Source organism: Aureobasidium melanogenum, assembly GCF_000721775.1.
Source record: "Aureobasidium melanogenum CBS 110374 unplaced genomic scaffold scaffold_1, whole genome shotgun sequence".
NCBI classification, from domain to species: domain Eukaryota; kingdom Fungi; phylum Ascomycota; class Dothideomycetes; order Dothideales; family Saccotheciaceae; genus Aureobasidium; species Aureobasidium melanogenum.
In genome coordinates, this window is record NW_024470053.1 from 634,184 (window position 1) to 649,744 (window position 15,561).

At 50.1% G+C, this 15,561-nt stretch overlaps 6 protein-coding genes across 6 annotated transcripts; 2 read left to right on the plus strand and 4 right to left on the minus strand.

Moving 5' to 3' along the window:
- Nucleotides 1-402: 402 nt before the first annotated feature.
- M437DRAFT_61635 (uncharacterized protein) lies at nucleotides 403-979 on the minus strand (the record flags this gene model as incomplete). The annotated part of the gene is made up of 2 exons (XM_041023964.1): nucleotides 403-693; nucleotides 743-979. 2 exons carry the CDS (start codon nucleotides 977-979, stop codon nucleotides 403-405), a joined length of 528 nt encoding a protein of 175 aa, XP_040884228.1.
- A 426-nt stretch (nucleotides 980-1,405) lies between these two features.
- On the plus strand, nucleotides 1,406-2,893 carry M437DRAFT_9997 (uncharacterized protein; the record flags this gene model as incomplete). The annotated part of the gene is made up of 6 exons (XM_041029125.1): nucleotides 1,406-1,469; nucleotides 1,525-1,620; nucleotides 1,679-1,833; nucleotides 1,881-2,019; nucleotides 2,069-2,318; nucleotides 2,377-2,893. Coding segments are annotated over 6 exons (1,221 nt in total), but the record flags the coding sequence as incomplete, so codon positions are not given.
- A 929-nt stretch (nucleotides 2,894-3,822) lies between these two features.
- On the minus strand, nucleotides 3,823-5,798 carry M437DRAFT_36368 (amino acid transporter; the record flags this gene model as incomplete). Its single annotated transcript, XM_041019431.1, has 8 exons — nucleotides 3,823-4,257; nucleotides 4,309-4,473; nucleotides 4,534-5,099; nucleotides 5,155-5,208; nucleotides 5,263-5,291; nucleotides 5,354-5,467; nucleotides 5,520-5,590; nucleotides 5,640-5,798. The coding sequence occupies 8 exons, from the start codon at nucleotides 5,796-5,798 to the stop codon at nucleotides 3,823-3,825; spliced, it is 1,593 nt and encodes a 530-aa protein (XP_040884230.1).
- Nucleotides 5,799-7,141: 1,343 nt separating this feature from the next.
- Nucleotides 7,142-8,474, plus strand: M437DRAFT_71033 (uncharacterized protein; the record flags this gene model as incomplete). Its single annotated transcript, XM_041025609.1, has 5 exons — nucleotides 7,142-7,288; nucleotides 7,437-7,541; nucleotides 7,592-7,819; nucleotides 7,866-8,008; nucleotides 8,063-8,474. 5 exons carry the CDS (start codon nucleotides 7,142-7,144, stop codon nucleotides 8,472-8,474), a joined length of 1,035 nt encoding a protein of 344 aa, XP_040884231.1.
- A 1,173-nt stretch (nucleotides 8,475-9,647) lies between these two features.
- Nucleotides 9,648-10,759, minus strand: M437DRAFT_71034 (Aldo/keto reductase; the record flags this gene model as incomplete). The annotated part of the gene is made up of 2 exons (XM_041025610.1): nucleotides 9,648-10,498; nucleotides 10,549-10,759. 2 exons carry the CDS (start codon nucleotides 10,757-10,759, stop codon nucleotides 9,648-9,650), a joined length of 1,062 nt encoding a protein of 353 aa, XP_040884232.1.
- A 541-nt stretch (nucleotides 10,760-11,300) lies between these two features.
- On the minus strand, nucleotides 11,301-13,966 carry M437DRAFT_38414 (MFS monosaccharide transporter-like protein; the record flags this gene model as incomplete). Its single annotated transcript, XM_041019832.1, has 2 exons — nucleotides 11,301-13,742; nucleotides 13,802-13,966. 2 exons carry the CDS (start codon nucleotides 13,964-13,966, stop codon nucleotides 11,301-11,303), a joined length of 2,607 nt encoding a protein of 868 aa, XP_040884233.1.
- Between the last annotated feature and the right edge of the window lie 1,595 nt (nucleotides 13,967-15,561).

Genomic DNA, 15,561 nt, shown 5'->3' on the forward strand with positions numbered 1-15,561 from the left:
AGAGACCTTGAAGGAATAAACGCAATTGGTCGCGTGTCCTATTTCGCGGCACACACCGAAGGAGCTCCGTCTGAAATGGTCTCGATCTCTCCGTAAACAAGACCCAGTTTTGGCATTGAGGAGTCATGCTCACGATGTCGCCATTATTTCGTGAAATCCTGCCTCGGCGTGCGGAGTGCAAGTGTGGCACGCACATATATTATTGGCAGAGACATGCATGGCCCACGTCGGGTGTTTCGGGTGCATGCTCGAGCGAATGTAAAGAGCAAAGGCTCATGCATGCAGTAAGAAGTTCTCTTCTAAGTTTGCCCTGCAAAACTCCAAGTCATAGGAATTTATCTCACACCGACAACACGATGTTCAGGGCCTGTAGCTTTGTGTCATTCATTTTGTGACGGGAAGTTATTCTTGGGGCATGGAGTGAACCCGTTCGTCGCTTCCTTTTGCCGAGCCGAAAGACAAAGTCGCGGATCCTCCAGGGGATTTTTTTAATTTCTTCCACATCACTTTTGCTCTCGCTCTCGTGGGTGGGGCGGCTAGACAGCGTAGGCCTTCGCCTGTTCCAGCCGCGCCAATGTACCATGACCACTGGGCAGTACAGGCGGACGCCCTAAAGAGCAGAATGTGCTTTGACGCGTCCGAGTGGCCGCCTTCAAACTCGGCCACTAACGCGGCAGCCCGTGCAACCCTAGACTATAACGTACATCGTGAACGCTGAAAGGGCGAAGGGAAGGGTACTGACCATGTTGTACTTCGTCCTAACCAGAAGCTTGTCGTCGCGCAACGAAGATCCTTGTGCCTCTTGCAGCTGCTGCACAAGGCTTCGGTAGAAGAGCAAAGCTAATTCAGTTGGCTGAGGCGAGCACTGTGGTGACCAAGACGAGGCCATCTCCGAGGTAGGTATTGGGTGGCCACCTTTTTGCAGGGTTTCCAATGGATCTGCAACTTGACAAGGCGACCACTCTCTTGGTACCGCCATTGCGGTTGCCCACAAGCATCTCCACAGATCTTTCTTCATCAATCCTCATCAATCCTCCTCTTTCTCCAAAGTGTCATACTCTCGGCCAAATCTAGCTCCACAAGACTTGTGTTGCTCATTTCTGCCATTTCTCGTCTCTTTCTGGCCTGCCAACCTGGTCTTAACATCACCTTCAAAATTGGCTGACAGCAACCGTGACCGCGCTCCTGCCCATTGAACCCGCTTATATTGGACGCTACCCAACATATTTCACATCCCCCGCCATTCTTGACCGATTGTCTTTGGACTTTCAATTTCTATATATGCTTGCGCTTGCCACAATACGGAACACATCCAGATTGACTTGAACGTTTCTCCCATACTGAGTCACCATTTGACGTGTGGCCCTCGTGCCAGCATCACGCCGCTACGATGTTTCTCAACTCCTCGCTGCACGGAGATTGTATAGCTCCATTCTACGATGCGTCTCTGTTTCCTTCCGAAGGCGGATGTATGTTTCTTGGATGGTCTACTGCCATTACAGAAGAAGCACTGACAAGCGTCAGATATCGGTGGCCGCCTTTGTTCGCAACAGAGTCAAGACCCGACTTCTCCATTATGTTGTCTACCATGTCCGGCATCGTATTGGGCTTACTCGGACAGTTAGTGATCTTGACAAGAGCAAGTAACATCGCGTAACTTGCTAACTCACGACTCCAGATTTTGTGACTCTTGGGACTGTCGCGGGGTGGCTCAATGTTGTCGGGCTACTGCTACAAGCCTTCATGCTCATCTCGAATACTTTTCTCCCAGCGGCGAGGACTCGGAGTCACTACCTCACACAGTGTCTAATCGTTGCTGTCATATTCATTAACGTAAGTACATTGTAGCGATGAGACAACCACCTACTAACATATCGCAGCTCGCCTTCGTCATCCCACTAGGAGCGGAGCCTGAACAGTGCTATGATGGGATCACACCAAACGACATGTACACTTCCATGACATGTGCCTGGTCTGGAGCATTCCTGCTAGCCGGAGCACTCGCAGGATCCATGTGGAGTAAGTGTATCTGCCACATGCACCACATCAGATGCTGACTATCAGACAGTCTTCATCCGATCGTTATCCATGCACCTCACTGTCGTCTGGGATAACGTTCCCGGTACGAGATTCTTCTATATCTCGCAAGCTGTGGGCTGGGGAGTACCAGCTGCACTGTTCACATCTGCAATCAGTATATCAGGGGTCTCGTTTCGATTTGGCAGTACCTGTCATATCAACCATGACGACTCAATGGCAACCTTCTGGGGATGGCTTCTTGCTGTGGCAGGCGCGGCTTTGATTGTTCAAATCACCACGTAAGTTATCTGTCGTGGAGAAAGCACAAATGCATAGTTTTGACACATAACGTTCTAGTTTCGCGTACTGCCTTCGTGTCTTCTTCAACAGTCTTTGGGAAGACAGCGCAAGACCAGTGTCCCAAGGCTCAGCGAAGAGTCTACCCATGTCCGTCATGAGCGCAAAATCACAGCGAGCGCGCGTCATCTACCGCCGACTCAAGAGCGTGCTATACCTACAATGGCGCGGCATGCTAATCGTCACCATCGTCCTCGTCGACGTCATATTCTTCGCCGTCGTATTCGTCTCTCTCGACAAGATCGAAGTGTCTATGCTGCATGACTACACACGAGTACTACCCTGGGTGATATGTCTAATCGAGAACGGAGGCAATCGGGATCAATGCTTCAGATTCAGCCACAAATGGCTGATCAGTGAACCCACCATCGGAGCCATGCTAATCATGATTTCACTGCTCGGAATCGAACTCTTCGTCCTACTCTTCCGCTGGTCACTAATCACAGGCTGGAAAGAGCGATGGGCAGCGATGACAAAAGGCAAACCCCAAGAATTCGTCTCCCTGGACGCACGAAAAGCCCAGTTCGACGCTAACACACCAACCTACGAGTTACGCAAGTTGGGAGGCCGCTTGCAGATCGACTATTCGGATCGTAAGAGCTGGGATCCGCATACTATGCGTCCGACATCTCCTAACAATCTCCTAGACGATAATGCTACAACGCCGAATAGTCCTGCCCCAATATACTCGCCTCCACGGCGGAGAGAGCAACAAGAAGATGATGTAACGTCCATTACACCGCTGGACTCCCAAACAAGAAGATATACACCTCCAATACCTGCGAGAAACTTTTCGAGTCCGAGGATACGCAATGTGCAGAGTGACAGGACGATGGCTTGGGACCCTGCGACCTCGTTTGCGAGTAGTGATCCTGCGATTGTGTTTGTGAGAGGCGGAGCCAGACATAGAACTACGCCGTCACTACCGCCGCCGACTGAATTCGAGGGAAGGCCGTTGTCACCGCCTGGTCAGGCATTATAAGGATCTCGTTCTTTGTTGCATATTCGTCGTGTATACGGGCTGGCCCTCGTCTTGTTTCTCTGACAATCTAATGTCAATAGGGGATATAATGATATATAGTCTGCATTGAAGTACCAGGGAGCAATTCCATCTACTTCTCACGTATATTGTTAGGAACAATATTTTTTTTTAAGAGCACACACGAAGTTCAAAAGCTAGGTGATGCTTTTAGAAACAACAACTGTTCTACCACATAATCTTCCTCCCCCGTCCAACATATCCTTAACATTGCTAACACAGAACAACAACGCGCGACCAAAGAATGTTCCACGCCTGTAATTACACCAGGATCCATAAAGCCATTCGTCGTATGTCTCATGAAAGTCTTTTGATCCTTCCTGCCGTCATTCATCACTGCCCTCGCCGTAAAGCATTCGTAACATCACCTCCGTCTCGTCCAACCTTGCGCATTAGGACATTCAACGTCAATAGTCCTTGTTGATCCCCTCAACAGGACCGGCATAGTCGTACCTGCCCTTGAACCTGTAGTAGATGACGGCAGCAATCCAGGTAACGCCATAGATGAGAATAGTCCAGTTCATGTTCTGCGCACTGGGGTGGGGTCTGGAAGGGAAGAAAAGCAAGACCCAACAGAAAGACAAGAAGATGATGGCTGTCATATTGATAGCAAGACCCCAGCGGCCCAGATTGAAGCGACTGGGTAGAAGAACTTCTTTCATGATTCGCTTTCTGGCCATGCATCCGATGCAGATGATGTACGAGGTAAGAAGGCCAACGCTGGACAGACTGGTGATTACGTTGAAAGCCGTGTTGGAGCCGATGACAATGAGCGAGATGAGGACCGTAATCACCACGGTCACAGTACATGCGTTGAGGGGAATGTCCATGCCAGGTCGAACCTAGAAGAGTCAGTCTGGAGGTTGAAAAAGATATATGTCCATATGACTTACTCTACCGAGGAATGAGGAGAACGGCAGACCGCCATCTCTCGCGAAGGCAAAGAGTTGTCTTGATGTCGTTGTGACTTGGTTGATGGCAGTGAAGAACAGTAGAATGCAAACGATTGCTGTGAGGCCTGATGCTCCAGCTTTTGACTGAACAGCATTGTAGAAAACCTACGGATCTTGTCAGCTCCGCTCCAAACAGCAGACGAAAGCTTTATATGATGAACTTACCTGAATGTATCCCTGACCGAATTTTGTGTCGAGAACAGACTGCACGGAACCTCCCAGAGTGAACATGAGTGTGATGACAGTCACGAAGCCCAGAGCGTAATTGACCACGGCGGTAGCAGCCATAGATCTTGGAAGGACCCAAGATGCGTCTTTGAGCTCTTCAGACAAGTGGCAAGCTGAGTCGGACCCAAGAAGAGTGGTGAATGGAGACAAGATACCGATGAGGGTGGACAGGCCTACGTTTCCCCAGCCCATATTGTCACTAAATTCAGTAAACACTTTCTTCGCAGGTGTTCTCTCAGCCATAACCCAAAGAACCACGACGATGGTGAAGAAGCTGAAAAAGAAGAACAGCAACATGAAACCCTCAAGCAAGGGTAGTTTCTTGATGGCGACGGTATTGATGAGAATGCAGATGATGACGATGCCAATGGTCATAAGGGCAGCATGCCATCCCGGAAGCGTGTAGCCTTCGACGTTGAGTGCAATTAGACCTTGGATGTTGAGTGCTGGGGTGTAGGCACTGGCACACATAGCGGCCTGCCATCCCAGGACACACATCCATCCTGTAGATGATGTGTTAGTGACAATAGCGGACCTTGAGCATAAGACTCTACTTACCAACCATGTACGAAAGGAACCGTTGATACTTTGGTGGAGCAAACTCACTGACCCCTGTTCGTTGCATCAGTCTTTGAGCTCTATTTACGATAGATGGAATGATCTTACAATGGTATTGGCCACCTGCTGTAGGTGCCCTTCTCATATGTTAGCTGTTCAAGGATTCATGTACGATATCTTTAGATTACGCGAGACCCACATTGATGCCATTTCGGCCATGGAAAGCATGCAGAAAAACATTCCTACAGCGACGATGAGGAACATCCACACTCCACCGGCCATACCACCGTTGGCAAGAGTGATATTGCTGGAACTGATGATATGGTCAGTATCTGCAGTGCGTCCGTTGACAGAAAATGACAAACATCAGAGCGACCACCCAAGCATTGCCCAATAGTAGACTGAAACCCCAGATGGAGACGAAACGGAAGTTACGCTATGGTTTGTGAGCATGCCAGTCACCACTCGAAATTTTCAGCACTAACTCTCAGCTCCTGGAGCTTTCCCATACGACGCATGTCATAATCATCGTCCTTGGTACCGCCCTTAGTTGCTTCGGTGGCCGCTGCATCATCAACATCCTCGATCTGGTGCTCGAACGAACTGGCGGTCTGGACGGACGAAGAGTTCTTGATGCTGTCCATTTCGATGGCGGTGGAGGACATGTCGGTAGAAAGGAGATGTTCGCGCGAGCAATCGCCCAAAGAAAACGCAGTATTGGACAGAGGTCTTGTTGGAGTTACACACCAAGTTTGTACTCGGAAGAAGACAGGACGCATGCAAGGATAAATAAGTCAACTCCCTCGGAGCGACACTTCTTCAGTAAACTGTGTTTCGGCGGCAATTCTGGTAGGAAGGAGCTACCGGACGGCAAATCTGCGCCGAGTGAGTCTAGCAAGATGGCCCTAGATGGAAGGCGCAAGGGTTGCTGCAACTGCCCACCTTGCATCTCACCAAACCATCGAGTCGCGGTGTTACCAAAGACGCAAACTAAAGTCACCTCGCACCGGCCTCAGCGGAAAGAGCTGTTGCACATATTTTGGGCGAAAGTCAACTGATTGCTTTTACACCGCAGTGCCGCCTTGAATCTGCAGTTCATACTACCAGCAGGCAATCGCTCTGCGAGATACATTTTTCTGCATATTGTTCTGTTGCGCTCTGCGTGAATGCAAGGAATTGCACCTGAGGCAACATATATGGCTTCCGTTTGCTCGGGAAAGACCAATTGTCAATTACGGCACTGTAGCAGTTTGTGTCGATGGTCCTCTAAACACCTTGCAGATGATGCTGCTTCAGCGAACCCTTTCGCTTGCAGGGGTTGCAGATCTGACAACGCCAAGCTGTGGCCGACGTCTTTCCGAGGGTACACAACAGCGTCCTGCTTGCCTTCCTGCAGCACACAACCGGGATGTCGTTTCTCTTTTACGCGATCATTCTCGAGAGATCTCATCAAAGCGCCTATACATCATAAAGCCACGATGGTGCAACACGTCGGGTCTGGCTCAGAAAATATCAGTACATCTGACTGACATGGCAATAAAAGAGCACCACATCTTCATCCTGGAGCATAAAATATAGAACCTCAACCTCTTGCTGACTTTCTGTCCGACTCTCAATCCTGCTGAGAAGATGTTGTGGCTTCTTCTTCTACGCAATCTCACATCATGAGGTGACCGGTTCCAAATTGTGTCGTTGGCCATTCTTTTTCCTTGGATAAACGCCTGTAATACCCGACTCCTCGTTTCTCACCTTGCAGGGCGAGCGCATAACCCTGAGTTGCACAAACAGCCGCTTGTTCACCCATCCTCAGCCCTCGCCTGACACACCGAGAGCACCCTGTGATATATGGTCTAGGCATTGTCGTAGCATTGGATGTGCCCCTTTCTCGGACTTTGCTTTTTTGAACTTGCTAAGATTGGATCGAAGGCTTGCTTCTGGTTGCCAGTATCTCAATCGGGCGCACCTCGAACACAAACATTCCTCAATTATGGCGCGTTTCGCTCAAGGGCCGCCTGCTCACCTTTGGATCGCAGTCTTGCTCTCATTGACTTACTCATGCTTCACCTGGTTTCTTCGAATTTATGCAAGAGTGGGTTACTATGGGATAGATGATGTCGCTATCACTGTCGCGCATGTAAGTGTTTTCTATCTGAAGTTAGTATTTCATGCGAAATCCTTAGACCGACCCACCGTCCCCTTCTGGCACGAATTGCCTTCCAGACGAAATTTTTCATCCAAGTCTGGGAGTACATAAAGATATGTGTCTGTTGACACCACTATAGGTCACGGCGCTCGCACAGTGGGCCTCCTTGATTGTAGCACTCAACAAAAATTTAGGAGAGTCAGAGGAAGTTATTGGGACCGAGCACCTGACGAGTATGTCTCGCGTGAGTCTCTAGATTGATCTTACCGAACATGAACCCTCTCACACAAGTAGGCGGTCGTTACCAGTCAAATATTCTTTCTTCTCACGATGGGACTCACGAGTCTTTCCCTAGCCCTGCTGATGAGGAGGATATTTTCGACAAACACGAAACACAAAGTTGGGTCTTACATTCTGCTGGGCGTCATTTCAGCATGGCTTGTCCTGGCAGTTGCTGCTGTCAAGTCAAATTGTCCATCAACGCATATACTCGACGGGCAGCAATACACATGCCCCAACGATGTAAGCGTACTCGTCAGTATCAAGCCGGCTCTGCTAATGAGCGCAGATATATCGGTGGAGAGCTGTTCTTGCCATTGCGATCTGCATCGAGGCGGCCGTGATGGGCTTCCCAATCTATCTTGTCAGCCATCTCCGGATCAAAGTGAGCAAGAAAATGCTCGTTGTCTCTGCTTTTGCATACCGAATACCGTATGTGGGTGTCTTCCTCTACCATCTATACTCATTGCTAACACGAATTCAAAGTATGATCGCTTTTTCTCTGCTCTACTTGAGAGTTTACAGCGAGGCAGCACGCTCGGAACAGAGAGCACACGATTTCACGAAAGTCATTATCTGGCAACAAGCCTTGGTCTGCTACAGCCTTTTATCAGCGACTCTGCCTTTCGTTCAAGCTTTCATGCGCAGCTTCACAACTGGTGGTACGGCTTTTGGAAGCATCATATACGGTTCTCGTAACAGTCGCTCCGACGGCTCTGGCGACACTTCGAGAAGCAGATCGCGAAACGAATCCTTTACGCCGCAGTTTTTGGGTCGAACGAAGACGGTCTGTCGTGGAGCAGGCAAGCAGGTCAACAACGAAGCCCATCGTGCATCTGGTGGATCGCAAGAATTGATAGTTCGGCGCGAGGTCACGGTCGCAGTCACTCAGGGTTGAGCATCTTTATCTGCGTTGTTCGCTTCTCTGCAACATCTCTCGGACATATTGGGACCATGTATTTAAGCATACATAATAAAATGTCGAATGTTCTCACCTAACTTTTTTGGTGGCCGAACAGCATAGAATGCATGAAAGAGAACGAATCCCTTCAAGCGTCTCTACCAAACAATATGCAGGTTCGAGATAGCAATAGAGCCATACAACACAGAGAATAGACGCCCTCGCGAAGAATAGCCTGAACAGTGCAAAGCAAGGGCTGGTTTCATGCAGACTAATCAGACCGGGTGGGCGGTTCCAAGACGAGCACCCTGCATGAAGGCGGCTTGCATTGCCACGTGCGAGTAGTGCGTCGAAAGGTACAACGTAAACATCACCACATCGAAAAAGTTCCCGTGGTTCTTTCCTGCTCTTCAACTCACCCTTGCCTTACAACTTCACAGTGTTCGGTCGCGGGTATGCTGTGCTCACTTGCCACGCACTCCTGCCATGTCATAGCCAAGGGTTCAGATATGTGTGTGCTTCTACGCCAAAGCCACTCCATGCACCAGACTGTTCTGGGTTGCAAGGCGTAAGAGTGGAAGCTTTACGGCTACAATATCGGCGTTGCATTCGGATTCGCAGTCATGATCCAAGGTACAATCAGCACACCCAGCAGCATGTGGGCGTTTGTGTATCACAGTCCTTGTGTGCTCCTACCTCGCTTCCAGACGTCCGACTTCATGTGCTCTAGATCTGCCTCTTGCTTTTAGCCACCAAGCCGTTTGTCCTACACGTACGCCCTTGTTGATCTTATGTGTTCAAACGTGGCCACTGCAGTCGCATCTGATCGTCATCCTTGCTTTCGAACCTCGTTTTTCTGCTGTATCTAATCAGATGGCGCCGTCTAAATGACCAGAAGAATCTGTTGTGGCCACTGGATCTTAGGGTCGTACTTGAAGTACATTTAATATATCCATAGTCCTGCAAACATTCGGACTCCGATGTTACATATCGACTCTCCTTCTGAATATACATATCTTCGAATGCTAGCCTTACGTGAGAGATCTTCACAGGCATATCATGGGTCCACAACGAACGTCAAGTTAAATTCTCATGTCATTAGGATACTCATGAGACGACTACTACGCCACAGCATTCAGTGACAGCCGTCTCTCAGATCGGCGTCAAGCCTTAAAGAGCAGGGGTGTCTGCGAACAAGGCCTTGGAGAAAGCCTCCGGGTATCTGCTACCAGCAACTTCCGCCTCTTCGCAAGCCTTGCGGATCTCATTCTTCTCCTCTTCAGTAAGCTTGACCTTCAGAGCTCCGAGGTTCTCATCGACACGGCTGAGATTGGTGGTTCCGGGGATGGGGAAGATGTCGTCACCCTGAGCCATCAACCAGGCCAGGGTAATTTGAGAAGCAGTGAGACCCTTCTTCTTAGCAATCTCGGTGATCTGGTCGACGAGCTTGAGATTCTTGGGGAAGTTCTCGGCGCTGAAACGAGGGGCGAAACGACGGAAGTCGCCCTCCTCAAAGTCATCGGGAGATCTGATGCTGCCACCGAGCATTCCACGGCCGATGGGGGAGTATGCAACAACAGCAACGCCCAGCTCGCGGCATGTCTTGAGGAGGCCAATCTGCTCGCTCTCAATGTCGAGAGAGAAGGGAGAGTACTCGATCTGGACCGCGGTGATAGGGTGGACGGCGTAGGCACGGCGCAAACTCTCACTGCTGACTTCTGAGAGACCGAGGTACTTGATCTTGCCAGCCTCCTTGAGCTCCTTCATTGCCTGAACGGTCTTCTCTACTGGTGTCTTGCCATCAAGGCGATGCGCGTAGTAGAGATCGATGTTCTTGACTCCGAGACGAGAGAGAGACTTGTCGCAGGCCTTCTTGCAGTATTCAGGCGATGAGTCAACGATGGGGTTACCCTGCTCGTCACGCAGGTTGGCAAACTTGGTTGCAAGGAAGATCTGCTCGCGCTTGCCAGGGTTGTTCTTGAACCAGTTTCCGATCAGGTCCTCGTTGTCCATATACATGTCTTGTCATTGTTAGCTGGCATTCGGCATCAATACGCTTGAGCAGATTCACCTGCTGTGTCCCAGAAGAGCTCTCCCTCTTCGTACAGCTTGTCCAGGACTGCGAATCGCTCCTCATCAGGCTTGGGCTTGCCGTAGAAGGCCGACAAACCCATAGCTCCGTAACCCATTCTAGTGACAAAGGGTCCGTTCTTGCCCAACTGGCCTGTTGGCAGTTTGGTGGCACCAATGGCCGACTTGACAGAATCAATTACTTGCTGCATCTTGGATTTTTCGGTTTTTTTCAATAGCTGCGTTGTGTTTCAGGTGATGGTCTGGTAAATGTCACGCATGGGTATATGTATGTTTGACCCCTCCGAGAGCTGCCATTTGATGACGTTTGAACCCGGAGATAAGGAAGGTGCTTCTCCGTTTACTCCTTCACCACGTCGACTGCTCCACCCAGCATTTGTCATCGCCTGAATGCTTAATCTGATGAGCTTGTACGGAGCTTGTGGATGTGATGATGCTGTTGGAGTTTAGTACACCTCGAGTCCGTTGTTGGAACAGAAGTCGTTTTGATCAATAATTGTGGTATATTTACATGTCGTATGCAGGCTATTTACAATGGCTTTTATAGCAAAATATGCCCTTCAATCAACAAGCAGTGAGATAAATCGAGTCTCGTCGCCACACCAGTGAACGCCGATGCTAGAAAAACAACAAACAACAGAGGTCCAGCCCGTCGCTCCAATATGGGTATCTCAATCATGAATCTAGAAGGAAACAGTAAAACAAAAAAGTGAAATGGTCGTAAAACATTCGTCATGATGATGGATATGCACCAGGAGAAGCAGAGCTGTCGGCAGACGCTTGACGTTCGTGCCATTCGGTCTTCATCTCACCTGCACTCTTTTTGCGGATGCTGAAGAAGCTAAGCGCTCGACTAGCAACGCTGCTATTGGAACTACCAGGCAGGGATTCGTCGCTCATCTCGCTAGGGTCCTTCAGAGGATCACAAAGAGTACGAGCAAGCGGGCTGTAGTTGAGGTAGAAAGGTAGCAAGGTGGCACCTGCAAAGCCTGCGACAGCAACGCACATTGCGTACTGTGAGTTGTGCGTTTCTTTAGCCACGTAGGACAAGCCTGGGAAAACACCACCACCAGAGACTGCAGCGATCAAAATGACACTGCCTTCTTTTGTAAACTTGCCCATGCCGCGGATGCTTTGAGCGAAGATGAGACTGAAAAGTGGGCCTTCGAAGAAGAACACCATAAGCATCATAGCTGTGGCAGTCGAGCCAGTAAAATTCATCGCGAGAGCTGCGAACACAAGGGTGCCTGTGAGGAAGAAAACAAGCAGGAGTCGTGGCTTGATAACGAAGCCTGCGCCTGCCGCCACAAACCGAGATACAGCAAACAAAGCATGTCCAATAGCCATGTAGTTGGTCTCGTTGAAGGATGGAGCGACTAGTGCCAGATAGCCGTCGAAGGTTGTTGCGAGAACTTCCTGAGCACCAACGTAACAGAACATAGCAAAGGCGCCAACGGCGAGTGTGTACCAGATGACCCTAAACTTGCCAACAGTAGCGTGGTTGGCATTGTCCATACGCTCACAGGCATCCTCAAGCTCTTTGTCGGTAGCCTCTGGCAGTGGGACGTAAAAGAATGCGACCGCCAGTGCAACAGTGAACAGTGCAATCCCAAGGTAGGCCCATTGTGTGTTGATCAGAGAAGGCGCGTCATGGGACTGTCCAAAGAGGGCTTTCTGGGCGATGAGAGGAGCAACGACAGTTCCGATGGCTTGAAACCCTTGGCTCAGATTAAGGCGAACTTCGACGTACTGCATGGGACCGCAAAGTGAGATAAATGGGTTTGCCGATATCTCGAGTGTTGATAATCCAAGACCAACGATGAAGTTGACAATAACAAAGGCCGGGAAAGAGGTCAGAACAGCAGCAGGCCAGAATATCAGAATGCCGCATGCGTATATGCTGAGACCAATGATATAACACGCTTTGAAGCCATAGTGTTTCAAGGCCAAGCGACCAAATGTCAGCGGTCCGAAGAAGTAACCAGCGTAGTAAGCACTGTGGATGCCAACGGACTGTGCCGAAGACATGTGAGCAACTCGCTGGAACTGCCTGTTGAGGACATCAAGAAGGCCGTATTCGAAACCCCAGATGAAGAAGAGCACAGTGACCATGATGACTGGGAACAAAGACTCTCTTACAGTCATTTGAACAAAACTTTTTCGGTTCTTGAGGTTGACGAAATCAAAGAAGGTTGGTGTATCTGCGCTGGTGTTTCTGGTAGAATTTGTCAACATGGTTTGTGAGCGCTCTAGCGAATTTTGCATGTCAGGAGTGGTGAGGAAGTCCATCATGTCCATGTTAGAATCTTCGACAGGCTCGCGAGATGGTTGTGTAGTGAGATAGGCTGGATCCTGCATTGATGGAACTCGTTGAGCCGTGGCCATCTCGAAGGTAGGCTGGCGATCAACCGAAGAATGCTTTTCCGTCACGTCCCCTTCATCACGAAGAAGGTGTGGCATAAAACGAGAGACCAGAGGCTTCAAAGCTGGAACGCAGGCGCACATGATACCGACATTGACCTCGATGGCAGACCACATGAAAGAGTATGAGGCGTACCATGAGAAATCGGTCACGTCGACATCACGTCCTGAGCTGTTGTCCTGCTGAAAGTTGAGAATCTGATTGAGACGATATGTTGAGGCAGATTGCAGATATGCGATGCGGACGATATCGACAACGGCGACGAAGAGACCAAAGCCAAAAGTGATGACCAGGATAGTTTTTTGCTTGCGAGGTAGTCGCATCGAGGTTAGAATGGGCATAGGTAAAAACAAGATGGCGAGGTCGGTGATGATGTTGACAGGAGCCGATGAGAGGTATATGGTGATAATATCGGTGCAGTGATGGGTCGCTGGCACCGGGTACCTGAAGGCGGCGCCGACAGGGTTGCATTGAAACAAGGTGACGAGAGTCAAAGCAAGTCCAGCGGCATTGACGACAAACAAAGTTGCTATGGTGGCCCAGCGGAAGGTCATGTTCGTCTTTGATAGAGTTAGATAAAAGACAAGGATGGATGTCTTCTCGGCCATCAATGCAGGGTTGTATAGAACCGAGAAGGCATACTGTGATCGTCGTAATGCACCCTGCCATGAATCTGGTACATCATCTTCATGGCGGCCGAGACCGACAAAGGAACCGTAGCATATAGAGAAGGACAAGCCAAAGGCGAGTAGCTTTGAGCGTCTTGGTTAGCAAGCGAGACCAGTAAGCCCAAGGGGGTTTCCAAACGTACCCAAGCAACAAGGATGAAGTAATCATCCAGAAGGACTTTCTTGACGATTCCGGCGCGAGAAGCTATGCGGGAAAAAACAAAAACGGTCGAGCAGGTGATCATGGCGACCGTGACGGAGAAGACAACACTGCTGCGCGAATCAAAGCCGCCACCACTCATGGACATGGCCTGGTCCTGACTTGTATTTGACATGATCGAAGACGAGTCTGCGTGAAGCGAGCGGTAGCGTGATATATCAACCCATTCTCCAGAGTGGCGGCCAACGCTTGCAATCACTGTCGAGTCCGTGATCCCGGTGTGGTAGTAGGTGTAGGTATGTGTCTATGACAGAGCCTCCTCTTGCGGCAACCCTTTCCTTCCCCACGAGTCGTCGGCGTGGTAAGCAGCGGTCGAGTCGAGTACTCCAGATGCGTCTTGAGATCGGGGAGGGTTCGAGTGCAGGCGCCAGAGCGGGGCGACACGTGTATTTGATCGAGGTCGAAGGGTTTAACTTGGGGAAAAGCCAAAGGGAACAAGAACAAGATCGAGGCCACTGACTCTCCTTGTCCTCGTCACCCGCCCTTTCCGACCCAGCGCTGCCACTTTTCCCCAGATGATTAGATTTTGAGATGTGGAGACTTGGGCCGGCGAGCGCCCACCGGCTTGCTAGCTCCCTCGTCAGACTTTTGACGTGCATGACTGCAGCCACACAACACGTACTCTATGACCGTATCCCATTCAAACTTGCGGTGAATATCTAGTCCACTATCAAGTCCACGATGCGCCAATAATCCTTCAACATCAGATGCTGGCTCCAGACAGATCACGCTGCTGCCCTCGGTGATATTGCTTCCGAAAAGCTCCTTCCGAGTCTTGACCGCATCGCGAGGCCGACTATGTCCGCGTCCGCCGTTGACGTCTTGATCGCTCTTTTGTGATGATCCTCGCCCAATTACACGGTGCCCTAAGCGAGCTTTGACCCAGCCCCGCGCGCCTGTTCAATCTTCAGCCGACCTCTACTCGGTCACTGTCCGACTGACAGGTCAACAACATCTTGCACTTTTCTGTCGAGAAAGACTGCTCTTTGCGGCTGTCATCTGCTCACTAATACTGCTTGATAGGTGCGTTGTGCCCGCTGCTTCATGGCTGTAACGGCACAACGTGGTATTCAAGACAAAAAGGCGCGGCTGTGCCCGCCCTGGGACAATAACGGCCGTCAACTCTCGTGTTCCTGCCCTTCTGTCTGTAATTGTGGCTGATCACGCGTGCTCTGTCTACGAGTCACGCCCAGCCAAAGGCAGTAGCAATCTTGTGATGATATGGCAATGCAATTGCTCGCTATGCCTCTTGGACACTCAGCAACATAGTCAGATCTTCGAAATTCTCGAGTTGCATTCATGAGTGCGGCTCTAAGCTCTGCCAGTCTTGCCTACCCCTCACGTTTTTGGTATCGATATGACCTGATTGAGTTTTCAGCTCCGCGCTGAACGCGAGTTGGAGACTGATCAAAACGAAGGATTTTGTCAAGGGTCGGCAACACGGCGCATCCATGCCTTCCTAAATCCCTTAGCCGGACAGGGGTCTGTGAGGCAATGAGATATCCTTTGGTCCAGAGACCATTCGCAAGAGAATCATGAGTATGTTTCCCTCTTCCAGTCATTCTTGTGTGCTATGACCACTCGTCACGGATGTACTCTTCGTCGTCTTCGACCAGCTCACGTACATCAGACGATGAATATTTGATGGTTGCTTTCAGCCCCTTCGCAGAAAATGTCCTGTGC